The sequence below is a fragment of the Phasianus colchicus genome, chromosome 15 (genome assembly GCF_987193195.1).
Source record: "Phasianus colchicus chromosome 15, bPhaCol1.hap1.1, whole genome shotgun sequence".
Classification (NCBI taxonomy): Eukaryota; Metazoa; Chordata; class Aves; order Galliformes; family Phasianidae; genus Phasianus; species Phasianus colchicus.
In genome coordinates this window covers 17,446,400-17,473,847 of record NC_143450.1, presented here as the reverse complement: position 1 = coordinate 17,473,847, position 27,448 = coordinate 17,446,400, and the positions used below count along the sequence as shown (strand labels likewise).

At 43.9% G+C, this 27,448-nt stretch overlaps 2 protein-coding genes and 1 long non-coding RNA gene across 7 annotated transcripts; 2 read left to right on the top strand and 1 right to left on the bottom strand.

Annotated features, from left to right (window-relative positions):
• Positions 1-826: 826 nt before the first annotated feature.
• Positions 827-7,984, bottom strand: CCNI2 (cyclin I family member 2). 4 transcript variants are annotated; one of them, XM_031598467.2, is made up of 7 exons: positions 7,848-7,984; positions 6,667-6,813; positions 6,065-6,199; positions 4,949-5,023; positions 3,627-3,767; positions 2,393-2,623; positions 827-1,751 (listed from the first exon to the last, which is right to left on the bottom strand). In XM_031598467.2, exons 2-7 carry the CDS (start codon positions 6,778-6,780, stop codon positions 1,344-1,346), a joined length of 1,104 nt encoding a protein of 367 aa, XP_031454327.2. In that variant the 5' UTR covers positions 6,781-6,813; positions 7,848-7,984; the 3' UTR covers positions 827-1,343. The 4 variants fall into 4 exon arrangements, with proteins under 4 accessions (XP_031454327.2, XP_031454328.2, XP_090007241.1 ...); XM_031598468.2 differs by having other exon boundaries at positions 6,667-6,816; positions 7,848-7,955; XM_090151115.1 differs by lacking the exon at positions 7,848-7,984 and adding an exon at positions 7,482-7,561 and having other exon boundaries at positions 6,667-6,816.
• Positions 5,036-7,824, top strand: LOC149915940 (uncharacterized). The gene is made up of 3 exons (XR_016471440.1): positions 5,036-5,813; positions 7,489-7,650; positions 7,736-7,824. It is a non-coding gene; the product is annotated as an uncharacterized LOC149915940 (long non-coding RNA).
• A 337-nt stretch (positions 7,985-8,321) lies between the features above and the next one.
• Positions 8,322-27,441, top strand: KIF3A (kinesin family member 3A). Of its 2 annotated transcripts, XM_090150803.1 has the most exons (19): positions 8,322-8,714; positions 9,698-9,980; positions 11,301-11,445; positions 11,633-11,717; positions 12,202-12,307; positions 13,070-13,209; positions 14,083-14,280; positions 14,657-14,831; positions 15,873-15,974; positions 17,569-17,640; positions 19,426-19,434; positions 20,477-20,633; positions 21,432-21,612; positions 21,921-22,031; positions 22,728-22,853; positions 23,298-23,351; positions 23,505-23,573; positions 23,760-23,884; positions 24,398-27,441. In XM_090150803.1, exons 1-19 carry the CDS (start codon positions 8,439-8,441, stop codon positions 24,444-24,446), a joined length of 2,463 nt encoding a protein of 820 aa, XP_090006929.1. In that variant the 5' UTR covers positions 8,322-8,438; the 3' UTR covers positions 24,447-27,441. The 2 variants fall into 2 exon arrangements, with proteins under 2 accessions (XP_090006929.1, XP_090006928.1); XM_090150802.1 differs by lacking the exons at positions 17,569-17,640; positions 19,426-19,434.
• Positions 27,442-27,448: the final 7 nt, after the last annotated feature.

Sequence of the window (27,448 nt, the reverse complement as noted above, 5' to 3'; positions counted from 1 at the left end):
TGCACAGCCCCCTGCAGCTTAGCACCCCATCAGCAGGACCTGCAATTTGCCTCATGGACTTCCTTTGCTTTCAGCACTGACTGGAGTGCCATCTGCTCACACATCAGTTGCACTCTCCAATACTAAGTATTTATTTCTAGAACATTTCTGCTCTGCTTTTTTTGCAGTTTCAAAGGAAAACTTGACTTTTGCCCTGCACACATACAAAGTTTATTCATTTCCGAGTGCTAGCTCTGTCAGAATTTAAATGTAAAACTTTGGAAAGCTTTATCTGTTAACAGAGCTGCTCAGGACATCACTCCTGCAATGCTCGTGGTTCAGGAATCCCTCTTCTACAAGGTAAGATGAGGAGCAAAGGAAAGATTAACTTTCTTCCTGCACTGAAGAGTGCATCTGTAAAGCAGCATGAGGATTTCCTTGCTCCTATCTTATCCCTGTTCCTATTTATTTATCCTGTATCGTTAACTAAGAGACCTGCCCAGCATTTAGCTGTGATGCTCTATCTGAAGACCTTCCCTGTTCTGTGGCAGGACTTGCAGGTATGGTATTGCTATTCATACAGTATGCTCTGGATTGCACTTTCAAACTAGTACAACAATCACATGAAAATGCTGGCCCTACTGTTTAAAACAAATAGCAAAAGAAAAAAAAATTATCACATATTTTCAAAGAATGCCAAAGGCTGGTTTTAAAAGTGCAACAGAGGCTTAAACTGGCCTATGTAGTTTGTAAAACTGCTTTGCCTTGGAGATTAACAGCTAATAAAAACTATTATCATAGTGGTGAGAAAATAGTTGAAGGCATTTTGCATTGTCTAGTCTGTTAAGGCAGAAGAAATAGCACCCTGAATGGCCCAAACTGGTCAGTGAGGTCTGCAGTGCTGACTGCAGATAAGCAATATCGCACAGCTTGTAGGAACCTGGAATGAGTCTTTAGTGGCTCACCCAGAATGGAGCCCAAAAATCAGATCCACGGTAGGACCTTAACAAAAACTAGATGGTTTGGCTGATGGCCTTTTCACTATTAAATCAAATAAATCCTCCCATCTGAGGACTCATAAGCTGAGACATTTGGTGCTCTGTGGCACAGCTCTTAGCCTTCTGCCACACTGATCCCTGAGTTGTAGGATTGTGACCGAGTCCTTCCTCTCCCCAGCTTTCTGTATTTACATGGTGTTAAAAGTGGAGCACACTACTTAGAAAAGATAAAGCATAGGAGAACAACATCATTTTGTCATTGTCCTCTGAAAAACACAGCAGCACTCTTGCTCTGTTGTGTTCACTGTCCTGTTTGCTGGGACCTACCAGTACTGAAATACTGCTTCCAAGGCAGGGTGATCTCCACTATTCCCTTCCAGGTGGCTGTAGGGGAGGACATGGGGAGCTGCATCCTCCAGACCTCAGCTGAGGGCACAAGCCAGCCATGTGCCCCCTCCCACCATCTCCTCCCCTGTCCTCACTGTACAGGTATCTGAATCCGTCGTAGTATTCATCTGTCTCCATGGTGCCATCAGGAATTTGGGCTGTAGCAGACATGACAGCTGCTGAAACTGGCTGCCTTACAGCGACCTGCAGCCTCACTTGATGAGAATTCTTCAATTCAGAGGGGTAATAGTAGGGAAACTTGGCCTCAATATCACCCTGGATGGCTTGACTGATGGGACAAAAAATATAAATGGCGTTGGATGGCTGCAAGTGCAGTAGCTCTTGATCCACAAGCTCTTTGCAGTGTGTGAATTCAGTGCTAGTAACCTGTAAAGAAAGTAAAGATTATTTTTTTTTGTAAATTCTCTCCTCCGACTTCTGTGTAATTAGGGGGATCTTAGGGACAGGATACATCAGCTGATGCATAACAGCAATACGTACATTGACCCTGATGCAAAACATTTAGTCAGGAGCTCCTAAACTACTACACAAAAGGTAAGGCAAGCACTCCCTCTCTTTTTAGGAGGCTACAACAGCCAAAAGGGACAGCAGATAGCTAGGTTATGTCAAATAAAGTCAAGCTGATGAGTTGATGGTAAGCTGCCAGCCTGGGTCATTTGCCTTCTAAGTGTACTTTCTTAAAAGAAAAGTGTTTTATGAAACTGGGAAAAAGCTTTAATAAAGCAGAGCTTGCTTCTTGTGTGTATCGTTAAAAGTGACATTGATTATGCTTAAAGTAACTGCTCTTAGAAGTCCTCAGTCTTCAGTCAGGAGGCAGGGAGCTGAGCTATGTATGGCCAAGCTCTTTTGGAAGCCTCTAAAAAGTTAGCCAAAGTTAGCACTAACAAAGGTAGAACATGGACACAGGCTTCTCAAAATCTGCTAAAGTGCAACGTGGGTTGCAAATACACGAGCACTTTATTAATTGGCCTCAAGAGATTGTGACCAAAGGCCATTTTGACTCCTACCTGTGCTTTTTTTAGCAGATCAGTAATAACAGGAAACCAATCAGGAGTCTGCCTCTCCAGCTCTAAGGTGATGATCACCAAAGCCAATGTGGAGCCCTTAAACTGCACTAGTTGGTGGCAAGCCATACAGTGCTGTAGCTGCTTGGTCAAGAATGCAACGTGGCGAGAAGGATTCGTCTGAGGCAGCACGTTTAGTAGATGGGGCCAGTTGGACATCACCATGGCATGGAACTGGAGAGAAGAAAAAAAAATATATATATATCTTAGGAAAAAAAAAAAAAAAAAGCAGAGGTCAGTGAACTTTATATGTTTTCATATGTTATCAACCAGACGTACAGACTTAATTTCATCTCATATCAGGAGGCCTAGAGGGTGTCCCCCTGTCCCTGCCCTTCTTTTTTTTTGTGTTTGTACTTGCCAGCCACCGAACTGTTTTTTGAGCTTATAATGAATGTAAAGGTCTGTGTTTCCTAATAATTTCTGGGGTTTCTACTTTATCCAGATGGCTATCTAGGAGATTCAGTTCAGACCAGCACATATGAAGAGAGTAAAACCAGTAATAATGACTGTACTCGGAATTTACCGAGGAAACAAGAAGAAAGGCAGTTTTTACAATCAGCAGCCTAAGATGGCTTAATATTTGCACATAACCTTATGAAAGGGTTCCAGGATGTTTGTATCATATGATTTTTGCCTTACTAGCACATGATCGTTTCTTGAAGACAAAGTTTAATCATTTCTATTGAGTATTTAGTAACTGCAATGTGAACTAAGTGCCAGATTGGGGTCTAATTGTATAAAACCAGGGTGAAGTGGGATGAAAAGGAAAGTGGTTTAAAAAACCTGTATATGAAATGTAGCAAAACTGATAGCTTTCTATGTACAGTATTAATAGAATGGAAATAGTTAGAAATATTTTTGCAGTGTGTATTTAAAAAAATTAAAATGGCGTATAGTTGTGCATTATGAGAATCTTTTTAATGTCCATTTTAGTTGTCCTTTACAGATGGGAGTAAATTTTTTTGAGCAAAATGAAAGGTTTTAAATAGCAGTAAATGAAAAAATGCATAATCACCATAACATTCTTCAAAAGACTTGCAGATAGCTAAGAGCTGGTAGTTTACAAAGCATCTTGGGAAGGATGTGTGGATGTGTGCACATCTGTGTTTTCTAGTCTTATTTGATAAGAAGTTGTTTCTTTAAACAAAACAGGATTGCAGAACATAGTGCTTACAATGTTTAAGAAATCCATTGGTGTTGCTGTGTAAAGATCCCAGTGAAGCTTATCTAGTATAATTCTTTCCATTCTCAAGATCTCAGCTGGAGAGCGTTTACAGCCACTCTGCACTGCAAGCGTCTTCACCGATGGTATTACCTGTTAAAAAAAAATTAAAGGAATTAAAAAATAATAAAGAAGCCAACTTCTTACACAGTGCCGTGTGCGTTTCTCTGTACTGTGATCCAAAAACTTTGTACTCAGCCCAAAGCACAAAGCAGGATGCTCGTTCAGGAGAACACTTGCTTAGGAAATTCCCATTCTGAACACAGGCAGGCTGTACTCCTCACAGGGCAGCTGGCAGTGAACCCAGCCCTACAGCAGGAGCGATGCTGTGAGCCACCTGAATGCTGCACTGCGAGGCATGCTCCCTGCTACCAGTCTCATTAGCTGTGCTCCCCTGACGAGCAAGGAGAAGGTTTCCAGTTTTACAGAGACTTTCGTGGTTGTCTCGTTTCCTGTGGTCGACTCAGCTTCTCCTTTTTAGCTGAAGGGAACAGAAGAATAAGCTCAGCGTGATACACCATAAGAAGGCCCATGAGGAGCATTTCACGACAGGAGCAGTTCATTAAAAAAAAGGCATGCCTGACTGCAACTCCGAAGTTTCCTGTTCCTTTTCAAAAGAGAATGAAGGAAAGAGGAGAAACAGAATCCGAAATGCTTTTCAGGGTCTATTTGGCTCATGTCTGTAAATGTTTGGAGAAGTCTGTGCCATGACGGATGTCAGCTACATGCACTGGATAATTAGCCCTTGTAATCTCATACTTACATGGGTACTTGCTGATTTTACGTGTTCACCTTGAGGTGCAGACTGAGTCATTTCCTCACTCAGTTCAGTAACTGGTTTCGAATTCAAGCAAACTCATCTATCTGAAATTTCCCCTAAAGAATCTCTGCTCTGTCTTGCCTACCCTTTCCTCCCAGGACCCATCACAACAGAATTACAGCACTCTGATGTCGTGCACACAAAGCTGTGCATGCGTGTCTTGGCTGTCACTAGATCAAACTTTACTGTGAGCTGTGGATTCTGCTGAGGAGAGGTTTAAGTGCAGGAGGGGAATACACTCATTACTTTACAGCAACCTTTAAGGATGAAGGACCAACTCTTACTCATGCTGAAGAAACAGGACTGAAAATGTTATTGCCACCCCTTCGGGCCTATGGAGGGTAAACAAATTTACACTTCCTCATTATGCCCAAGTTGATGAAAGACCTGGAAATGCAAACAACTTGAAAAGAAAAGGTGAATTTAGTGTATTTAAAATGACAAGTGTACAGACCTCATCTTCTTCGTTGGTTTTTGCCGCAAGGACAAGGCAGGAAATCGCTATGCACTGAAGATACTTTAATTGAGCCTGAAGGGAGAAGACAGCACTGAGTAACAAAGATAACACCTTGGGGGAAATAACTGCCATTCTACTGCATGTGCACAAGTTTCAAATTTTCATTTAAGTTGCAGCTGCTTTGGAATTAGTTTAGCTGCAGCAAGATTCACTTGAAGCCAGAAACGGCAAGGAAATCTAAAGTGAAACAAGTCTTCTGCTTGGTCTTATTGTTATTCACGTATCTCACAGTCTCAGACCACACGATGTCACACTATCTACAGTGTGGTGTTCTTCCTCTTCTTAACTGAGATATTACTATGCTTTTGCCAAGCAGAATTAAGAGTTGCAAGGCTCGTAACTTTATTGTTGCTTCAATGTCAGAAGTTGGCCTCACAGTTTTGTTAGAAGCAATGGTTTCAAGACTATGATATTTAATGTGATAATGCAAATGTCTTCTGTTTAGCAGAGGCAACCAGATGATGATGAACTCTTTATGCTTATCATAGCTTTTGGACTCCAAAGTCACACAGACTCCTACTGTGGACTGTGAATCAGTAAAACCTCAGCAAACACTCAAGTTCATAGGCGTATGGGAACTGTTGAGTCACTGCCTGCACCACTGATTGAGCACCTGGGAAAGGACCAGGTCAGCCCTGGGAGCACAGGTGGAGGCAATTCAGCTGTGTGATAGGAAGGGGTGGAGGCTGGCTGCACCTCTCTTAGACCTCATTTAAGGGCTGACTGCCACTAGGGAAGGATCTCTTTCTGGAGATCCCTCCTTTGTGGAGTTTCCCTTGTGATCCTCAATCTTCAGAAACAGGTGAGTGGTCCTTCTTTTATAACATTTTCCTATTGCATTAGTCCCTCTGTCCTTACACCTCTTGTATCACCTTTCTGTTGTCTTGATCTTTCTGATGGTTACAGTAGGTATGCATTCCCCAGAAAGGACCCTGGCTTCTCCCTAGATCTGCTGCCAAATACAGTACTTGCTTTGTGCAAAGAGGATGTAGTCAGGTTATACATCTGCAATCAGTAACACAAACAGATAAAAAGCTGAAAGAGATTCTTTACCTTTACTGATGCTAACAACCGGTTAAGGATGCTGATAGATAAAGCAAAAGTTTCAGAGTGAAACTGGAACTGAGAGCTTATTTCTGCAATCCAGAGTATTGTTTTCTCATAACACGAGGGAGAGATATCTGTACCCTGAGGGGAAGAAGTTAGAAAAAAAAGTACACTTAGCACGTTGATGATTTTCTTAACATATCTCCAAAGAAAAACTCCAATTATTCTAAGTGCTCTAATTAACATTTCAGATGTCTCTAGGCTTGAAATAAAGATACTGCTGTTGGCCGTGTCTACAAAGAGAGGGAAAGGGCAAATTGTTGGAGCAGTTTAAAGCACTCATCTGTGTTGCCCAGCTCTTGCCTGCTCCATCAGACTTTCCCAAACTACCAGAGTCAAAGCAAAATACAAAGCAACTGTAAACTCATTTGATGTGGGATATTAATACGGTGTCAAATGAAACAAATACAGACCCTCCTCCCCTCCATTCCTTAAGATTCATCCATGTAGGATGACTTTTGCATTCAGGTGGGTCAGATGGCAGGACCAGCACTGCATGTCTGCAGGGAGATGTCTTAAGTGCTTCCAAAGAGAACAAGGGAGAATACCTTCAGGGTAAGGTTCTGGAAAACAGGCACTTTCCAAATCCTAGCCTCTCTGACTAAGGCATTTTCCAGGAAGCAGGCAAGCCTCGAGCTCTGTGGAGGTCCAGGACACTTCATAGTAACTCCTTGAGCCAGTTTCCCAGGCGGGAGCTGCTGACAAAACCAAGAAAAGAATGATAAAGCAATATACTAGCTCCTTGTGCTAGATATGGTTTCCCTTTCGTGCTGCCTTTCCAATGCTGAGAACTAAATCAAGCGTAGCCATACAGTTTGTTTGCGTGCTGATGAGCAAAAACAATTCTATCATTCATTTTCCTGGGGAAAGCTGGTGATGAAAGAAAACACATCTGAGAGCTAAACTGCAGCTTGGTTTTTTTTTTCAGCCCAGGGCTGTACAAAGGCTTCCTCTGGTTATCTTGGGTTGGGAGTAGGTAGCACTCCATTCAGCTGTCCCTTTGTAGAGCTATTAAGTTGCAACCCACTATCAGCTGATTTTGAGTTTCTGGCAAATAGAGGTCTATTGTTTCTGGGGGAAAAAAAAAAAAAAAAAGCTCTAATATTGTTGTTCTTAGGACTGAACTCCCGATGAGCAGTTTTCCTTAAAACAATCCAATCTTTCTGTTGCTGTTGAAGACACACAACACTATAGGAACAGCACTCTCCAGGCTATGCATGTTCACATGAAATAAAGGTATCTGAGTGCTCCCATCTAAAGGGCAGCAAGAACCTGAGATGGAGCGTTTCAATGCTTATATTTCAGTGTCTCGTTAACAGCAGGAAAAAAAAAAAAGATGTTAGATCTAGAACTTCTGCTTTACTCTGTAGCGGTGGATGAGGGCTTCGTGCCGCCAATCGCCCTAAACTGAGTGAATCCTCTGGAAGCTGTTGATTTCTAAAGCCGCAGATCTGCGATGTGAGCGTTTCACCGCACGGCTTTGGCTGCGTCTCACGGACAGCCCGGATCATTGCAGCAAAGGGACAAACCGTGTAAGATTTACCCGAGCAGGTCGATGCTCTGGAGTTTCTCTTTTTGTAGCTGGAGGGAAAGAATTCGCTCAACGCTCCCTTACAGCTTAACCGCGACCGTCCCGTACAACCGCACCGATCCGTCCTGTTCCTGCCCTTCTTCCCCGCAGCACGGAGAGCCCCGGCCCGGCGGACCCCCCGCCCGCTCCCCGTCTTACCCGCCCGGCTGGGTCGCGCCGCGAAGGGGCTCCGTGTGCGGCCGGGCACGGAGCCGAGAGCAGCAACGACTCCGCCGGGCGGGGCCGCACCGCCCTCAGCCTCCGCGGCTGCGCACAGCCGGGCCCGGCCCGGAGCGCCGCGTAACGGGAGCGAAGGCGACGCCGGTCCCGCTCCGCCGTCGCGGCTCCGCTCTCGGGGCGGCGCTGCGACGCGGACTCCGGACGGGGCGCTGCCGCGGGGTGACGGACCGACAGCGGCACAGCCCCGCGTCGCGCCCGTCCGTTCCCAGCATCGCCGCGGTGCCCCGCAGCCCGGCTGTCATCGCGGCTCTGTTGTGGTGCGGAGGAGCCCTCGTGGCAGCCCAGCCCGCGCGGGAGCCGCGCTCTGCTCCTCGCTGACGGTGTGTGCTTTTGCTCTGGGAGTCCACAGAAATAACCGCGTGTGTGAGGAACGTGTGGAGATACGGACGGATCTGCGAAGGAACGAGCGGCGCTGCGGCCGTGTCGGCCCGGAGCCCGGCCGGACCCCGCGGAGCGATCAGAGCGCGGGGCTCCATCGCGCGCCCTCCGCCGCCCCGTCCCGCGGTTCCCATGGCGACGCCCCGCCCCACGCCGCGGCTTTGTCCCTCCCACCTCCCCCTCTCCGCCGACGCCATTGGCTGTGGCCGAGCTCCCGTGGTCGCGGGGGGCGGGCCGAGCTCCTCCTTTCCCCGCGAGCCATTGGCTGCGCGGTCTCCGCAGCGCGCGGTGATTGGCCGCGACCCTGGGCGGTGGGGGGCGGGCGCAGGCGCGGTGCTGTTATTGTTCCGCTGTGCGGCCCCGCGGCTCCTGCGACCGGCGGCGATCCACGGCCGCGCCGCCATGCCGGTGAGCAGCGCCGGGGCGCGGGCTCGTGGGGCGGGCTGGGAGCGGGATGGCGGCTGGGGGCGCCGCGGGCCGCTTCTCGCGCTCTTGATTTTTCACTGTCGGGAACCGCGGCCCGTGGGGATCGGCGGGGCGGCGCGGGCCCGGCCCGGAGCCTGGGGATGACGGCGCGGTGCTCCGTGCGGCTTCAGTGCGGCGTCTGTGCCGCCCTGGGGGGGGGGTGTGGGATGTGGGGTGTGAGGTCCCTCCCCCAGCCGGATGGGAGCAGCTCTGCGTCTGTCATTGCCTCTGCTGAGGGCCGTGGGGCTGAGGAGCTCCGCAGCGCTTTGCTCCTTGCTGACACCCGAGGTGCGGGGTTGGAAACAGCCGAGTGCTGACCCGTGGCATCGCTCAGCGGGCGGCACCTCGGGCTGCGGCCAGCGGCTTTGGGCGCTCCACTGTCTGGAGGAGCGTTGACAGCACTGTCAGTCGGTTTAGTGTCAAAATCCGCGTCTGTAACCGAGAGAAAAAGGCTGTGTGAAGACCTGCGAGCCAACCTTTGAGTTTTCAGAGCGGTTCACCTTCAGCAAACGCACTGAAGCTTGTCTGAATTCCCTTCAGCCAATGCCCGCTGCTATCTGCTGATGTCATCGGTGAGATTTGAGGCTGTTTCCTTGTGCTCTCTATTCAGACAACAAGCTCCATGAATTTAAAGGAGTGGCACAAAAGCCTCTGCTTCCAGCAAGCTGTTTGCAGGCGCAAAGTTGAAGGATTTAACAGATGAATGAAATTCTCGGGTTTTACTCATTTGGTTTCCACAGCTGCAAACAGAAGATTGCTTTGACTGAATAAGTGCAGGGTATTCCCTTAGCTTTAATTATAAACCAGTTCTGGGCTAAGTGTGGCTTTTATGATTCTGCTGAGAAGCATGCGTCCACAGCTTAAGCACGTGGGTCTGTTACAGGAATGCTGCAGCCTGTGAGCGTTTTGCCTTTTCATAATTGCAGATCAACAAGCCTGAGAAGCCAGACAGGCCAGAGAGCTGTGATAATGTCAAGGTGGTTGTTCGGTGCCGGCCCCTTAACGAGCGAGAGAAAGCGACGGGGTACAAAATGGCAGTCAGTGTGGATGAGATGAGAGGAACCATCACAGTCCACAAAACAGACTCATCCAATGAACCTCCCAAGACGTTCACATTTGACACTGTTTTTGGACCGGAGAGTAAGCAGCTGGATGTCTATAACCTAACTGCAAGACCTATTATTGACTCCGTCTTGGAAGGCTACAATGGTAAATTCCTGATTTATTTCATCTATGTTCCTTGTGTTGTTGGTGTCCCTGATGATCTAACAGGAAGCCTTCTTTTACGAGGGCCACATCTCTCTATTGTTTCTATTCTGGCCTCTGACCTACAGCAACCAGATGGTGCTCCTTACTGAGTACTCACCATGCTGGTGTGTGCTGAGCTTGCTGAGAGATAGTAGTGAGCAAGTGAGCCAGCTGAGGTTGGTGAGCTGTATGTTTTCATTCTCTGTCTTCTGTCTGCAAAAGATATACACTTTATTTTGTTATCAGAATTCTCAGGGTCTCTTCGCTATACAGTTTCAGTACCCCAGCAGCTGCCATGGTCCTGCACTATCTAGGTATGCCTATTCTTCTTGTGCTGCATTTTCATCTCTAAAACTTGCTGTTACAAACTAAGATGACTAGTTACACACGTCAGCCCTGCCTGGCAGATAATTGGTTGCTTCCTGCAGCTGGGAAGAATATGTCTGTGGTTTGTGTGTGTTTGTTATGCATGTAAATACAACGTGTAGAAGAAAGAATACTGCAGTAAGGTAACAAATGACTGCTTTCTGTAACTGCTTTTGTTCTGTGCTGTAAGCAACAGATTAAGAAGGTTTTTCAAGGTTTGCAAAATACCTAATAAGCTTTTGTGCTAACACACCCATCTTCAGCTAATTAAAATTCATTTCTTCCCAACAGTAATGCCAGTGACTTGACAGTGAAAGCAAAAGCTTAATTTGAGTTGAGCTTAATTTGTGCTGGGACAAAATTAATTAACCTCTGCGTTTCTGGAATGTCTGGGCTAAGATCTCAGTAGGTTTTCTCATTGGCTTCCTTGGGGATGGTTATCTCCTCCAAACTGCGGCTGCATTTGCAGGTTCAGGACTGGACACTTGTACTGTGACCTGTGTTGTGGGAGCCTCACGTTTCTCCTGTGGCTGAAAGTGCTAGCAGTCATTGGTTTTGTGGTTGGTATATAATGATCTCTCTCTAATTGACAATGCTATTAATTAGTCTGATTTTAATTATTTGCGTGTGAGCCTTAAGTGTACTGGTTCTCAACCCTTTAATTGCTCTATACAGCTAAACCAAACTGATTTCTTCTTAAATATTTTGTAGGCTGGATAAAGCACTGGCTTGAACATTTTTGCTATGGTTGTCCAGCGTTTCTGTTTCTCATAGCATTGAACAGTGCATACTGAAGAGGGTGAAAAGTTTCAAGTTCATAAAAATGTGTTTAGTACTATCAGGCTAAGAATTGATGAGGTAAAATTGCAGTTATAGCAACTGCATGACATTCATTAGTATGTTCTTGTTCTTCAGGCACCATTTTTGCATATGGGCAGACTGGAACAGGCAAAACTTTTACCATGGAAGGGGTCAGAGCAGTTCCTGAGCTTAGAGGCATTATTCCAAATTCCTTCGCCCATATATTTGGTCACATTGCCAAAGCAGAGGGGGATACAAGGTAAACAGCTTCCCTTTACTGCTCCTGTCTTTTGTTTGTCCGTCTGTAGAAGAAGCCTGACATCAGTAACAACTTAGGCCATTCTTGATGAATGTACTTATGTATGGGTGCTTTTTCTTTGCATTCTGTGTCTCCTGGACTTTAACAAATATCTTGTTAAGAAAGCTTCCCAACTGTTTGCTTTCAGGTTTTTAGTTCGTGTGTCTTACCTGGAAATTTACAATGAAGAAGTGCGGGACCTGCTAGGAAAAGACCAGTCACAGAGGTTAGAGGTGAGCCTGCTCTTCTGAATCTGATGCTTGTTCCACATCCTTGAGCAAGATTATTGTGAAGATCAGAGAGCATTTGAAGGGAGTGGGAGGTTGGACTCCTCAGCATGTGCATTGTTTCCTTTGAGATACAGCAGCAGTTGGATATCACCACTGATTTCTCTGAGTCTTTTCAATCTGCTCTGTTGTACAGTGAGAAACTGACTTTCTGCTGAGTCAGTTTCATCCATGCAGTTCTGCTGTAAAGCCTCTTGGCAGTCATTCTAGGACTTAGTGACTGAGATTTGAAATCTGTATTTGCCTCTAGGGAGGACCAATGAAGTATTATCCTGCTTGAGTCTCGATTCCCTAGCTATTCTTTTGGAATACTGCAGTGTTCTCTGGGCAAACTAGAATCTGGGGGAGTAAATCACTGTACTAATACAGCGCCACTGAGAATTGCTGTGTGGGCTCTAAGCACGCTCTCTCTAAACTGTTTTTCTCTTAGGTTAAAGAGAGACCTGATGTGGGAGTTTATATCAAAGACCTTTCAGCTTATGTCGTAAACAATGCAGATGATATGGACAGAATCATGACTCTGGGCCACAAGAACCGTATGTAGTCCCACAGTGTCAGACAGCTCTGTCAGACAGAGTGAGGGTCTGATTTTGAGACTTTGAGATCTTGCTTTTAGACCTGATGCTGGAGAGCTCGGTTCATTCAGCTGAGCAGAGCAAAAGGGATGTCCCCTCCCTAATGCCTTTTGTGCAGGGACAGGAGAAGTAGGCTGTGCCTCAGTCAGCCAGGCAGGGGGAAACAGTGAAGGCAGTCAGGACTGTCAGGGCTACCAGTGCTTGTCATGGTTCTTTCCTTCTGTTCTAATCTGGACAAGCAAAGACTAGCCCTGTGTTGTGAATAGAAGGTTGTTGATGCTTTCTGGAAGACTTAATTAAACTCTTTTATGAAGTAAAATTCTGACTTACTGTTGCTGCTCATGTGGATTGCTTTGCTCTTATTTATTAAAAAAAAAAAAAAAAAGCAGCTTTTTGCATGGATCAGCTGCCAAAGTGTTAGGCTAGTGATTTTGAAAATTTTATTTATTTATTTATTTGTAACTTTTAAAAAGAAACAAATGAGAGCTGCTGCTGCTCTTGGGATGGGACCTGTGGTCAGCTTGGACCTAATGATGGCAACAACACTTCTAGTCTAGGCTGGAGGTGTGCTACAAGTTCAGTGTCCAGCACAGTTTGCTGAGTCTGAGCATCTTTTCCGTCTTCTGAAAAAATGGGTTGCATGTAGAGTTGGGAGTAAATCTCCTTCGGAGCATGTAGAATGTTACAGGAGTGTGATTCATTAATCTTTTTCTCAATTCAAAGGTTCTGTTGGTGCCACGAACATGAATGAGCACAGCTCTCGCTCGCACGCCATCTTCACTATCACCATCGAGTGCAGTGAGAAGGGGGTTGATGGAAACATGCACGTGCGCATGGGCAAACTGCACCTTGTGGATCTTGCTGTAAGTAGAACCAGCAGTTCTGCTGTAAAACATGGTGGGAATGGCTGCTCAGTACTGTTAAAGGCTTTGAAGCCCAGAATTCCGTCTGACAGTTGACTTCTGTGAAGTGTTCACTCAATGCTTTAAATCAGATGTGTGCCAGAAAGAGCATCTAGGATATATGAGCTTGTACTGGTATGAGGGCTCTGTTCTTCCTGTGAAGTAATTGTAGATGATATAGACTACACTGAAAAGAGCACGCTGGATATCAGAACTGGATCTTTGCAAAGTTTTTTGTTCCAATGTAATCACCCTAGGGGATTGTGACCATGCAGTTCCTCACTTGTGCAAGTTCCCACCCTCTGTTGCTCACTTTGAACCAATGTAGTTGTGTTGGTAAAAAGGTTTTGTAGCCCTTATTTTACACTGGAGTACCTTTACTTGGAGGAGAGGCAAGGAAGGGGACACTCAAAGCCCTGTTTGTTATCTGTTATTTTATTTACGTGAGATGTGTTTATGTCACACTATGAAACTACCTATAAAACAATTGCAGTGTCACTTTATTCCCTTGACCTCCTGGTAGAAAAGACAGGAGCTGAGGTGCCTTGTAACTGCTGACTTGTTTCTTATAATATTTTCATTCACAGGGACAAAACTGTTGTTTTCTCAGTTGTGTTACTTCCAGCAATTCAGAATTTGCTGGCACTGAAAGTTTCAGTTGACACCTGTCACTTGTCTTGTTAATGATGTCTGAAGTACATAGCTAGGCCCTCAAACAATGATTGAGGTGCTTAGTGACTTGACCATTAGCAATGATTGGTAGCTGTGCTATTTGGAGAGAGATCACGTAGCAGGTTTTATTGCAATTGCTTTTGCTTCCTCTTCCTTTTCCAGGGTTCTGAAAGACAAGCAAAAACTGGAGCAACGGGGCAGCGACTGAAGGAAGCTACTAAGATCAACCTCTCTCTTTCTACCCTGGGGAATGTCATTTCAGCACTGGTGGATGGCAAAAGCACTCATGTGCCCTACCGTAACTCCAAACTTACGCGACTCCTTCAGGATTCCCTGGGGGGCAACTCCAAAACCATGATGGTAAGCTCCAAGATGCTTTCATAAATTCCAGCTGTTGATCTCTGTTCATACAGGGATAGCTTAGTGACTTTGCCATGAGAACAGCCTGCCATTTACCTGTTCTTTTCAGAGCATTGCAGTTGAAAAAACCGTCTACGTGCTTTTGGTGTCTCCTATCTGCACAGCAGGGATCTAAACAAGATGTAAATGCACACGTGTAAGACGAAGTAAAAGCTGTGCTTAGGTAGACAAAAGCAACCTTGATGTAAAAGCAACAGGAAATCTTGGGAAAGGATGGCAGTACCATATTGTTGGAGCTAAGGCTGGGTTCCTGTGAGATCATTTGTTCTGGAATCTGATTCTTTACGCTCCATTAACTTGTTCTTCCATGTGTTAGTGTGCAAACATTGGTCCAGCAGACTACAATTACGATGAGACTATCAGCACTCTCAGATATGCAAACCGAGCCAAGAACATTAAGAACAAGGCCAGGATTAATGAAGACCCCAAGGATGCTTTGTTACGTCAGTTTCAGAAAGAAATTGAAGAGCTTAAGAAAAAACTGGAAGAAGGTGAGATTCCCCTTCCACTTAGTATGTCTCTCCAGACTGATGCTCGTTCTGCTTCTGTGAAAAGTCTTGACTATTTGAAAGTGTCACATGAATTCAGTAGCTGATTGCAAGTCTTTGTTCTGGCCCTCATGACCCAGCAGGATGCTCCCAGCGTAGGGCCTGGCTTTGCTCACTAGGTGGCACTTGGCACTAGCATAAGGTGATGGATTCTGGACTGAATTTAGTGTGCTGAGTACCTGAGGGGTCTCTGGGTATGATTGGATGCGGTGTAGGGATTTAAAGTGCATGATAACAACAGCTAAATGTTTTCTTTGCTTGAGGAGAGATGCAATTTGGACTAAAATGAAATGGATTTGTGTGGCTAGAACTGAGGCGGGCTATCTAATTAGTGTGCAGAAGAAACAAGAAGCTTCTTTAAGCTTTGGAACTTTATGGGCTTTTGATAATGATTAATCCACCAGCATTCAAGGATCCTTCCAGAAGGATTCTTCCTGAATAATGCCCTTGGTATAACATCCATCTCCAAAGATGCTCACAGCACAAAATAGCTCTAGTAGTAACTCCAGTGAGGGTAACTGCTTGGAATTTCTACATTAAGGAGAAGCAAAAAATAGCAGTGCTTTCTTCAGGGACTGGGATCTAGTCCCTAGTGTGCTGCGGGTGACTTCTTAAAGCTGTAGGTACTAAACTGTAGAGCAGATAGCATTGTTCATTTGACTATTTTCTGTCTCTGATAGAAATGAAGGTATTCTGAATTTCTTCTAAGAAAACATAATGTAGCATTACAAGGATATGAGGATACTTACTATAGTGTTATACACACTGACTTGGCAGCATTATATGGCTTACAGTCATCTTCCTTAATTTTCCAAAGCCATTGCAAACCATCACCTCGAAAGTTATTGACTTCTGCAGCTACTCATAAGCTGATATCAGATACTGCTGACTTCAGATAAGTGCTGCCATCACAATAACAAGTCAGTGTTATTGGAAGGCCCTGATGAAGGAAAGTGCATCAAAAAGCATACTTTTTGTTTCTAGGGGAAGAGATATCTGGTTCTGAGACAAGTTCTTCTGAAGAAGAAGATGAAGAGGATGATGGAGAGATTGGAGAAGATGGGGAGAAGCGGAAGAAACGGCGGGGTAAGGCAGCAGAGAATCCTGTCAGTGCCACCAATTTCCTTGTGCCCAGCAGCTAGTGTGTCAGGAGCTATAGAGCCAGGCAGGCACAAGTGGAGTCGTAGGGCTGCCTTACTGCCGCTGCAATTATCATGCCTCCCTAGAAACACAGCTATTTGGTGCTGTCTCTGTAGCTGACAGCTCCGCTCCTGTGTGGTATCTGCTTCCACTTGGGTAGTTGTGCTTGTGGTAACATCATCTTCTGTGGTGGTTCCCTGGTTGCCGCAAGGTGGCTGCGAATGGCTTGTGACTCATGTTGTGGAACTTCCCCTGCTCATTGAGATGGGAGGAGGAAGACACCAAAAATCAGCGGTAGGCTGATGTATTCTTTTGTAGCCATTCTTATGGCTAGATGGGGATTTTGGCTGTGGTGTAGGCAAAGGATTCATCTGTCCTGTGGATGTTCAGTAACTGGCTCCATTCTGGCGTCCTATTTTATGCTGATAGAGGAAAAACTTGACCTTTGAGGGTGTCTGTGTGCTAGCTGAAAAGCTAAATGGGAGCTACACATCCCTTACTTGGGGGCAATCTGGAAATCCCATGGCAAAGTCTACTTTATCTTACACTGTGATAAACTAGCACATAGTGTCTAAGCCCCAGAAGATGCTGCTGAGCCTAAAATTGCAGGTCACGGTGTACCATGGAGAGCTGTGGCTTGTAGGGAGCCTGCTACATCCCTGGAACCTTTGTTTATTCGTGGGGAGTAGGGAAGTCAAGCCCAGTGCTGTGCTTTAATTTCCAATTTGTGCAGTAAATGCTGACATTCAAACTGCCTTCCTGTCTTAAAGCACTCACATCTGTTTAAACAGCAGTCCTGCATTAAGTAGATTCCCCTTCATTCTGATATCTGTTCAAGCAGAATCATAAATTGCACCTCTCAAGCCTGGTGTTGGTTGTAATACACCGTTTTACTTTATTTTTCCCCGTTGGTGCTTTCTAGAAGTAGGAAGATTGACCATTCTATCCATCAAGAAATAGTTTCTGCCCAAATCTGCCACAAGAGAAAGCTGTCTTTAAAATACTGCTTGAAAAGAATAGAGTGGAAATAGCTGTCGCTTAACTAGAGCAGCTTGTTTGGAAGTTAAGTTCCCTAAGTAAGATTGTGCTCAGCAGGAGCTTGCACAGTAACTGTCCCTGTGTAAGCTGATTCTTTCTTCTAGACTGGGAAGTGTACATTGCCATGTACATAACACTGGAAAGGATCCTGGTCACTGAATCTTCTGTTACTGTAGATATCCACAGCCACCTTCACTGTGATCTGTTTTTCTGTGCTATTGCTTGAAACGGAAGCAGCCTTGGCATGAGATTTTAAGCTATAGGCTTTTTAAGATGGGTTTTAACTGAACTGTATCTCTGAGCATGCCATTCTGTGCTGGGAAACAATGGCTTTGCAAGCTGAGTCTGGGAGGGATTCTAGCAAATGCTTCCTAATGAGAACTCTGTGCCTTTTAAAACTATTTTGCTGTCTCTTCTGGGTTTCTTTTCCTTAGAACTAACTTCCCATCTGCATGTTTCTTCCTCTCTGGGTTTTTCTGTGGGACTCATTTCTGTTTTCCAGGCAGTAGCAGCAGCAGTAGTTCAGACTCCACATGCTCTGTCATAGAGAAACCTCTGGATAAGTCCTTCACTAGTGAGTGGGAGCTCTTAAGTCCTTTAAGCTTTGGCCTTTCCATGATCTGTGCATTTCATTTTGCAGTGCTGCACTTTTCCCTGCTATGTCTACTGGAAGATAAACCTGAACTTACAATTTGGCTAAAGCATGCCTTTCCTTTGTTGCTTTCACGCTTGAAATGGTGGTTTGATGTGCACATTGTCAGCAAGACACGAGAATGGCGAGCATTTCAGTGGGCTTATTTAGCAAGATTTAAAGACACTTGGGAAACGTTAGGTTGAAAGTTTGCAATCCCTGTTTTAAACAATCCCTCTAAAATGTCAGCAGAAAGTCTGAGCAGCTTTCTTCTTGGAAGGTGTTACGTTATATTGGATGTTGCCTTCCTAAAACTAAGTTTGGAGTGAATGAATGAACAGTCAGCAGTTAAGCTACACTAGTTTAGTACTTGGAAGGAAAACTTCTTAACACTTCGATTTTATTTTGGCAGACCTTCAAAAAACAACCCAAAACCAGGGCAGTGGTTGCTGCTTTTTCTTCAGACTGCCTCATGACATTAAGTTTTTGGTTGCCACAGGAGGGCATAGTTGAGAAGAACAAAGGGTCTTGATTTCTAGCAGTGAGGAAAGTTTGGTCTGCTCCTGATCAGAGGAAGGAACCTGTTCCTTTGAAAGACTTTTAATCAAACAAACAAAAAACCATCATATTTTGCACCTTGACTTGTAGGGGCTTTACCAGTTGTTGTGGTTATAGTGTGTAGTTATAATCCACACTTCTGTGTGTGTGGAGAACCTGGGAAGTCCTGCTGGATATACCTAACCTTTAGTTATACCTAAATAAATGCTAGTAGTTGTGTTAGTATAAAGTGTCAGCTCAGGGGAAGTGTGGTCACAGGTAAGAAGGCTCACAGCCTAAGTGTGACCTATGGATAATGGTGGTACATTTGGAAACCTGCTTGCTTCAAACTTGCTCTTTCAAAGCTTGCTCAAAACCTGAATATTTCTCTTTGGATGAGGACAGTTAACAGCAAACCACTGATGGATGGATCAGTCCATCTCCTTCAAGTCTGAAGATGTTGCAGAGGTTGCACTGAGCTTTTGTGGTTCGTCTGTGTGGTTTGGGATATTAACTGTCCTCACGTGTAGCCCTTCTGCATGTGGTGCCTTTCATCTTTTCCCTGTCCTGCTTTTTGTTTTTTACTGCATTTGCTTAAGTAACCAAAACTGGCTCTATACCTCTATGGAAGCATCAGTTACTGCCAATTAACCTACTAATATCTTACGTGCAATTGTCATTATCTTGCAAAAAAATTGGCTCGGTTTAACTTGGTTAAAACTTAAGTCTTCTGTATGCTAAGATTTTGCAGGTAATTTAAGAGAATTGGCTGCCTTCAGGAAGGGGAAAAAACGCTAGGTCTGTTAATGAAGAAGAAATCTACAATCTGTTTCTTAGGGCATGATCTTTGCGGCAGGCTCCTAATGTTACACTTAAGTTCTGCATTGCATTGGATGGGCAGAAGAATGCAGGAGTGAGTTCAAACTATCCTGGATACGCAAAGGACGTTACAGAAACATTCTGTGCTTTAGCACAAAATGATGATTCATTTATATTCACTCTAATGGGGTTTCATTTCTTAGTGATTATTCCATTTTCTACTCTAGAAACATGCATGTAAAATCAGTGCTTGTTCTGATGCTGATAAACTTTTGTTCCAAATGATCAAGCAATAATATATTTTATTTCCTCCTTTTTATGTGTATGCTGCCTCTTCTCTGCGATGTGCTTTCTACTTCCTCTTAATGCAAGATCAAGCAGGTTGGTGTAATTTTGATTTTTCACTAATAGATTTTTCAGCTCCTCAAAATACAATTGCAGAGCTCATTGAAGGGTCCTCCAACTCAGGGTAGTTCACTCATCTCCAAAACTGAGAATACACAGGGCTGTGTAATAACATGTTAGAAACCTTTATCTGGTTCACCTCTTCACATGATGATCTCTGTATAACACTTGTTGAAATAAAACTTTGAATTTGGGTTACCTGAAAACTAACTAGTGAGGGATTTTCTCTGCAGATCCAGAAATAAGCATTAGGTATCTAGCTACTAAATTTAGCAGATGGAAACCAAGATGTTTTCTGCTGTAGCACTGAAGTCATTGCAGTGCTCTTATGTGTATGCATGCTTACTGGTGCCAGTGTATCTTTGCCTCTGCTGGAGGTTATAAATGAATATAAACAAAAATGAATGGCACGAAGACTGGAGGGAAAGAGGCCTTTTAGTGAGCAACAACATTTTCAAGCATACTTTGACCATATGCATTACATCACTGTGAAAGTCTCTTAATACTAGACAGTTTCTATTAGTTTCTAGGCATCTGGATTCTGTGGGTAATTCTCTCATATCCAGAGAAGAGCAAAACAAAAGGGTTTGTCATTTTGTAACGAGTAAAGGGGGATGTAGAACCTGTGGGAGACTCGTGGATTTGGGGAGATCTGTATAGGCTGGGTTCCAGTCTTCTTTTTTCCTTCAGTTGGTCTAATCTATGTAATTAAGGTATCCAAGATTCTGACTCAGGCTTCTCTTCAGGCAATGTTTCTTTTTCACAAGTATTCTTCATGTATTTTGTTTAGGCCTTTATGTTCTAGTTCTCAGTCCTTTGTTGTAAGTACTGGAGGCAAATAAGCAAACATTAAAATGGGATTTTAAAGACTGAGGTGTGCTCAGCTTGGAATCCATGAGTTCTGACATCAGTAACTGCGCTTAAACATTTAATTAATTTTTAACTGGAGGGGAAAAAAATGCTGTGATTCAGAGACTGTATTATTTTTGTGAAATATTTTTTTCCCACTCTTTGAAAGGGAAAAAGAAAGTTTCCCCTGATAAGATGGTAGAGATGCAAGCAAAGATTGAAGAGGAGAGGAAAGCTCTTGAAACTAAGCTTGATATGGAAGAAGAAGAAAGAAATAAAGCCAGAGCTGAACTGGAGAAGAGAGAAAAAGATTTGCTTAAAGCTCAGTGAGTGCCCTGCTCTGAGTAGTTTTTGTGGTGTTGTGGGTTTTTCCTCCCTTAATCTACAAGTCAGATATCAATATGTGGAGATGCATGGTGAGATGCTAGTCAAGCTTTGTGTAAGCTGAACATCAGCTCTTGCTGTTATCAGAGTGAAAGAGGAGCTTCCTCTGTGCTTGCAGATTAGAGCAGGTAGCAAAAAGAGAAACTTTATTCTTCTGCCACTCTTCTCTTAGCCTTATCTAATTGAGATGGCCTAGAAACTTAAAACGAATCCTCTGAACTCTGGAGACCAGTGAAGAGCAGCAGAACTGCTGTACTGCTTGCAAGTGGGCAGTAGCTATATAGCAAAGTGAGTTTCTTACAGCCCGTGACCGTGCTGTGGGCACACTCAACAGCTGCTGGCATTCCTGGCTTACCTCTCAGCTGCACTGCTGTGACTCGTTCCATTACAACCTGTTGCAGTCTGTCTGAATCCCAGCATCATTGTGCTGGGCCCTTGGGGTGGGAGGAAGCACCCTGGGTATCCTGGTAACACCACTGGCTCCTGGCAGCCCCTGACAGAGGGAAACTGCAGCAGGAGAGACTTGTTTGCTGAGTTGGGTTTGTTTGCATGAAAGTGATGGGAGCTGGAGTTAAGGAAATCTCTGTGCACTGCCTCACCCCTGCTTTAAACCCTTGGCAGCTAGGCAAGTTTTTCAAGCCTTATGAGTGCTGTCTGGGATGTAAAAGCTGAGCTGAACCTGGCTGCCTTGTGAGCACTTTAAAGACAGGAAGCTCCCAACTTTACCTGTCTCTCTCTAGACAAGAGCACCAGTCCCTGCTGGAGAAACTGTCTGCGCTGGAGAAGAAGGTGATTGTAGGAGGAGTGGACTTGCTGGCAAAAGCAGAAGAACAAGAGAAGCTTCTAGAAGAATCAAATATGGAGCTGGAAGAACGAAGGAGGAGAGCAGAGCAGCTTCGCAAGGAACTTGAGGAGAAGGAGGTGGGTTGTACTCCCAGCTATCTGGAAGTGGTAGGACACTCTGTTACTTGTCTTTGCCTCTTCATGTGGATGAAATATGACTCTACTCTGAAGCTCAGTAGAGATCAAACATTTTAGAGGCGTGTGTAACCAGTGCTCACCTGCAGGACAGTGTAATCATTGTGTTAGCCAGCCTAGCTAAGCCAGGTTGTCTATGCCCTTGGCAAATGCTTTGTTTTGTCCAAGTTATTTCCCTTCCTGTTCATATTCTTGCAAATATTTTCTTTGATTATGCTAATGTGTGGATGTCTGTTAAATGTTGTGTACAGCAAGAACGCTTGGACATTGAGGAGAAGTATACCAGCCTCCAGGAAGAAGCACAGGGAAAAACAAAAAAACTGAAGAAAGTTTGGACCATGCTTATGGCTGCAAAATCAGAGGTCAGTGTTCTGAAGCAATCAGCTTGTGGTGGAGGAATTGTAGGTGGAAAGAGCAAGCCATCAACTTTGTCACTCTGGTTATGGTGCTACAGGTTTAGAAATAACCTGTGTGCTGCCTGCTTGGTTTATGCAATTTTAAAGAGCAAATTAAGCTTCATGTCAGATCTGCGTGGGGGTACATTGTAGGGCTTTTCCTCAAGGAAAACCATTGGTTATTTCTGAGCAAAATAAAAGTTGTTTGGCAGTCCAGTCTCCTGCTTTGCAGCTGCTCAAATCCACATCTGCTCTTAGCTTGCTGCTCTTTGTGCATGTTGCTCTTATTCTCTCTCAGTCACATTCAGTCACTTGGTTGGTATCGAGGCTTCCTGATTCATGAAAAGCACGTTTTTGTCTTTGGGAGCTTAGATTTTCCTTGGGATCTTGCCAGAGATAGAACTTGTTTGCACACTTTGCCTGCTGTTGGTGCTTGGACTGACAGAAGGCCGATTTCATCTTCTCTGAGACCAGGAACTTAATACTGTTTTTAACCATCTCTGAGCTAGAACGTTTTGGAGGGTTTATTCTTGAGAGAAATATTCTAGTACTTCTAACTCGAGTTTGCTTTCATTTCCCAAAAACATACAGGCAGAAAACAGTTCTTTCAAGTTGTTATTGTGTCTTATATTAGTTCCGACCTCTCTTATGTTTTGTCCACAGATGGCAGATCTGCAACAAGAGCATCAGAGAGAGATTGAAGGCTTACTGGAGAATATTCGGCAGCTGAGCAGGGAACTTCGTCTTCAGATGCTTATCATAGACAACTTCATTCCTCAGGACTACCAGGTACAGATGAAGAGCTGAAGCCTTTGATGTGGTCATATACAGTATTCACTTAGCCCTGTAGCATTATTTAGTCCAACAAATGGAATGAGTTGGCTTCCAAGGGCATTGACAGGCAACTTAACTGACACTTGTCTGTTAAGCTGTAGTACAAATGTGCATATGTGGAAAGCTCTTACTGCTGTTCTGATTGCATCAACATAATGGTAAATCCATGCTTCAGTGGGAACTTCATTGTGCACAGCTTGGGAGTGATGTTTTTCTGTAGTCTTCAGATGATAAAACAGGGGTTTTGAATGTGGTATGGCTGTCCAGATTAAAAATACCTTGGAGTGGTCAAGGCTGTTCTTAAGCAACTTGTCTAGGCTTTTGGGATGCATGTTTTGAGAAACGCATCTGGAGTGTAGGTTGTGCAACTCTGTAACAATAACCTTATCCTCTGTCTAGGAAATGATTGAGAACTATGTTCACTGGAATGAAGACATTGGAGAATGGCAGCTGGTAAGCTAGCTTACATACAAGCTAATGTGAGCATAAGCTTTTGAGGAATTTAACTGAGCCCAGAAATAAACTGATAGAGCTGTGCTCAGTAAAACTGACTACATTTCACTAATGGACTCTTGTGGCTTTTTTTTTTTTTTTTTTTTTTTTAAGAAATGTGTTGCATATACAGGAAACAATATGAGGAAACAGACTCCTGTCCTGGACAAGAAAGAAAAAGATGTGAGTAACTCTTAATAAGCTTTTATTGAACTCTGTAGGTTTAAGTTCTGCTTTCTGTGTCTACCCCTTTGTGTTCATGGGAAAACTGTTCGACTTCAGTTTTCTTGTTTGAAGTCTTTCTAGTGTTACAAAAGAGCAGCTGATCAATGTACTAAATAGTTCTGATATTTTGTTCTTTTTCTTCAGCCCTTTGAGGTGGACCTTTCCCACGTTTACTTAGCTTACACTGAAGAAAGCTTGAGGCAATCTCTGATGAAGCTAGAGAGGCCGAGGACTTCAAAGGGAAGATCCAGGCCCAAGACTGGTCGAAGGTGAAGAACTTTGGAGTATCTGTATGTAATGGGGAGTTTTCCCAGGGGAAGGCTTAAGCTTGTGTCTGCAAACTTGAGACAAATGTTTGAAGACTTATGGCTAAGAGAAAATGCTAAAATTCTGCATGATAGAAGGGTTATTGATGTCAAGTGTAGTAGAACCAGGCTGAAATCTTTCACTGTGGTAAAATATTGTCCAGAAAGTTCTGTCTGTGGGGGGTTTTGATTTCCTGATTTCACATTCCCCTCTTCTGGCTGCTTGTTTTTATTTCACTGATAGCTGGTTCGGCTTAACAAGCAACACACTGACAGCACATACACTTTTATTACTGGGAAGTAATGTGTGCTGGGGAAGATTTCAGCGTGGGTGTTCCTGATGCTTTGTGAAAAAGTCGATGATGTGTAGTTTTGACCTGAGAAGTGGCTGGTCCCTGTTTTTCCTGGACAGTATAATGATGTGTGTGGTATTATTTTCTTTTTTTTTTTTTCTTTTCCTTTCTGCTCTCCAAACAGAAAACGTTCTGCAAAGCCAGGCGCTGTCATTGACTCTCTGCTGCAGTAGGTGTGACGTGTTCAGAATTGCCGTAAAAATCAGTGAGTGTGAAAGGTTTGGCCAGAATATGGAATGTGAGATGGCACAGTTGGAAGTGGCTGTAGAATCCATGCCTTGCTGGTATGGAGTCTTTAATTAAAAAAAAAATATGTATTTTTCCTTAGTTGCCTGTATACTGTATGTTATATTAACATAATATTAAACTGGTATATTTTATGGCTGTGGAATTCCATGTGTTAAACAATGTGTTGTGCAGGGAACTATTGTTGGTAATCCTTGAAATGTATAGAAAACGAGGATTGTAGATTTGTTCAAGTATTAGCCATAATAGCTCAAAATGGTCGATGGAATCCTAAAACTTAATGCTGGTAAATCTTATGTCCTGCTTTGCACATAACTGGCAGCTTTCACTGTTGTCTTCTGTTGCACTGATGTGTTTGAATGCGTTTGCTGCAAACCTTTCAGTTAAGAGCATCAAGCCTTTTTATTTAAATATTTCACTGTAGTTATTAAGCTGATCATATTGTGTATTTGAGACACAGCTCTCTTCATTTGCAGTCTTGCTGTACAAAAAGTAGTTGGGTAGAAGAGTACTTAAAACTACATAAACCTGAGGTTTGTGGGAAGGGACCATGCTCTGTTTAAGTGCAACACTAGTAGTCTAATGCTTTGATTTTTGTCTATTTGTGTGATCTGCTGGCAACGTGGAGTGAGGGCTGATGCACAGATAAGAGAACTCTTTTCCTCCTCTTAAGGCTGCATTGCTGCGTTGCTTTGGCTGCTTTTTATGCTTCTGAGCTGGAAGTGGTTTTAATCGGTGTGAATTGTTTTGTTGTAATCTGGACAGCACAGATTATTTGAGGGGAAGGCTTTAACACTAGAGGAACTGAACACTATGGCTCCATTTTTCTCACCCCTGGCCGCAGCTGAGGATGAATTTCTCCTCTGTTATAATAGGCACGAATTTCCCAGTTGTCCCAGTGCAGTAACATCCCCTGAAATAGCTGATGCTGTTTGTGTCTGTGTGCACCATCTCCTCTTTCTGTCCTATGCTTTGAGGGGAAAGAAATTTGGTCTCTGCTGATAACCATTTATGGTGGCTGCTCTTTTTCTTTGCTTTTTGTGCTGCTAACAGACACTGAACACCTCAATACGTTGCTTTTGTGTCACAAAAGTCCTGCTGGAGCGCAGCAGTTGCAGGTACCTCAGCAGTTCCCATGTCAGTGTGGTGTTAATTAGGTATGATTTTCATTTAATCTTAGTGTGTTACCTAGAGTAACAAAAAAAACTGTGGTTAATAACACAGACTGAATACTTAAGCTTGGTATAAGGAGCAAGACATCTCCTTGGGTGTCTCATTCCTGATTGTAGCCATGTCTGCAATTACCAGAACATTCCTGTGAAGTGTTTGCTGCAGTTAGAAGCAGATTGCCCTTTCTTGTTGTCACGATATTGAACTGGATGCACCTCGTGGGTCTGTAACAGCTCCAGCTGAAACAGTTAAAATTGGTCTTGCAGGTGCATGTTTTGAGCTGGAGATGCATTCAGTGCAATTCAAACTGAGTTCTAAGCTTTCCCCTGTGCTTTTTCTGATGTGTTTCTTTAGGATCGTGATGAGGGAAGAGAAAGCAATCCTCTTCTTGGGGGGAGAGGGGAGCAGGCCTGGCTTTGTCACCCAAATGCATCAGAGCTGCAAATACAAACACTGGCAGTTTTTGCTAGTCCAGCATTTGGAAAGAGGCAAAAAGTCAGGATGTTTTGTGTGATCTAAACTAGTTAGATCTCTTCTTGAGGAGTTCATCTTATTTTGAATGTGCTTCAGCTGAGAATATCGTGTTAAATTTGTCAGCTAAAACAGACTGAAAATGTCTCAAATGCTGTTTTGTCTTAGAAACAGGCAGGGATGTTCTGGACTGAGCAGAACAAGGGCAGACTTTATGTCCTCTTATTTAATGTCTTGCTGTGCTTCATTCTGTTGAATAATCTGTTCTTAAGAGTGTTTCTCCTGAACTGTACTCTCAATTCTCTGAATTCTTCACTCAGCAGACCATCAGCAGATGAAAACTGGGACTGTGCATCCTGACATTTACAACACACAAAATCTAACTAGGAAGGTGTTTGCTTGGGTTGAATTCCTGTTGTTTTTGCTGGAAACAAAAGTGCTCTGCGTATTTTAAAGACCCATGAGGCAGAGAAAAACTTGAAGTAAAAATAATTGCACCGCTTTGTAATTAGATGGGAGGAACTGGTTGTGATTTCCTGGTACAGGGGCTTGTTTTGGAGAACAATTTTTCTGCTCTTACCAGAGGACTTTGTTTTGACATAGAACGGTCTTCATGATGATCTGTCAGCTTGGCTTACCTTTTCACTGTGCTGTTTTGCTTAAGTTTTGGAAACTTCCTTTCAAAACAGAGCCCTGCTTGCAGGTTTGCTGTATGAGCCCTCTCTGCAGCTCTGGACAGTCTGCAATAATGTCAAATGTCCCTTTACCATGTCTTAAGTCCTTCTCCTTTAAGTTTGTGTGGATTTTTGATGGCCCAGCTGATGGAGCCACCACACCCCAGGCCAGTCCATGCCACTTAACTGTAACACGTATGTAATGTGTATTCATTTTTTGCATCCTGTCACCAAAGCTTCCCCTCATTCCAGCAAATCGCAGAGAGTTTCTCTGGCTGTGTTTGTTTAATGCTGTGTAAATGAATCATTTCAGAATTAACTTGTTATGGAACCTTTCTTCAGGTTCAAGGGAAGTGAAAATGGTCCTTAGTGCCTTTCAGTAACTAACTCAGTCTGCACACCCAGCTCTCACCTTTCTCAGCAGTTCTGCTTAGCTGGTTCTGTACATAAGAAAAACTGCTTATCTGTTTGTATAACGTGTCTGGCTATTTATTTGTTTTCCAACTGTTTATTTTAATATTCTTTGTTGTATGGTTAAATTTTATTCCCTACACTGTACATATCAGTATTGTGTCCCTGGAGCATGAAATAAAATTGTTGATTCCTAGTTCTAC

Coding starts and splice junctions, on each gene's coding strand:
- KIF3A (XM_090150803.1), top strand. CDS start 8,439: ATGGCGACGCCCCGCCCCACGCCGCGGCTTTGTCCCTCCCACCTCCCC. Junction 14,832..15,872: donor TAAGAAAAAACTGGAAGAAG/GTGAGATTCCCC, acceptor TTTTGTTTCTAG/GGGAAGAGATATCTGGTTCT. Junction 23,885..24,397: donor AGGCCCAAGACTGGTCGAAG/GTGAAGAACTTT, acceptor CTCTCCAAACAG/AAAACGTTCTGCAAAGCCAG.
- CCNI2 (XM_031598467.2), bottom strand. CDS start 6,780: ATGAAGTGTCCTGGACCTCCACAGAGCTCGAGGCTTGCCTGCTTCCTG. Junction 6,200..6,666: donor TCCAGAACCTTACCCTGAAG/GTATTCTCCCTT, acceptor TCTTCCCCTCAG/GGTACAGATATCTCTCCCTC. Junction 3,768..4,948: donor AAACCAACGAAGAAGATGAG/GTCTGTACACTT, acceptor TTTTTTTAACAG/GTAATACCATCGGTGAAGAC.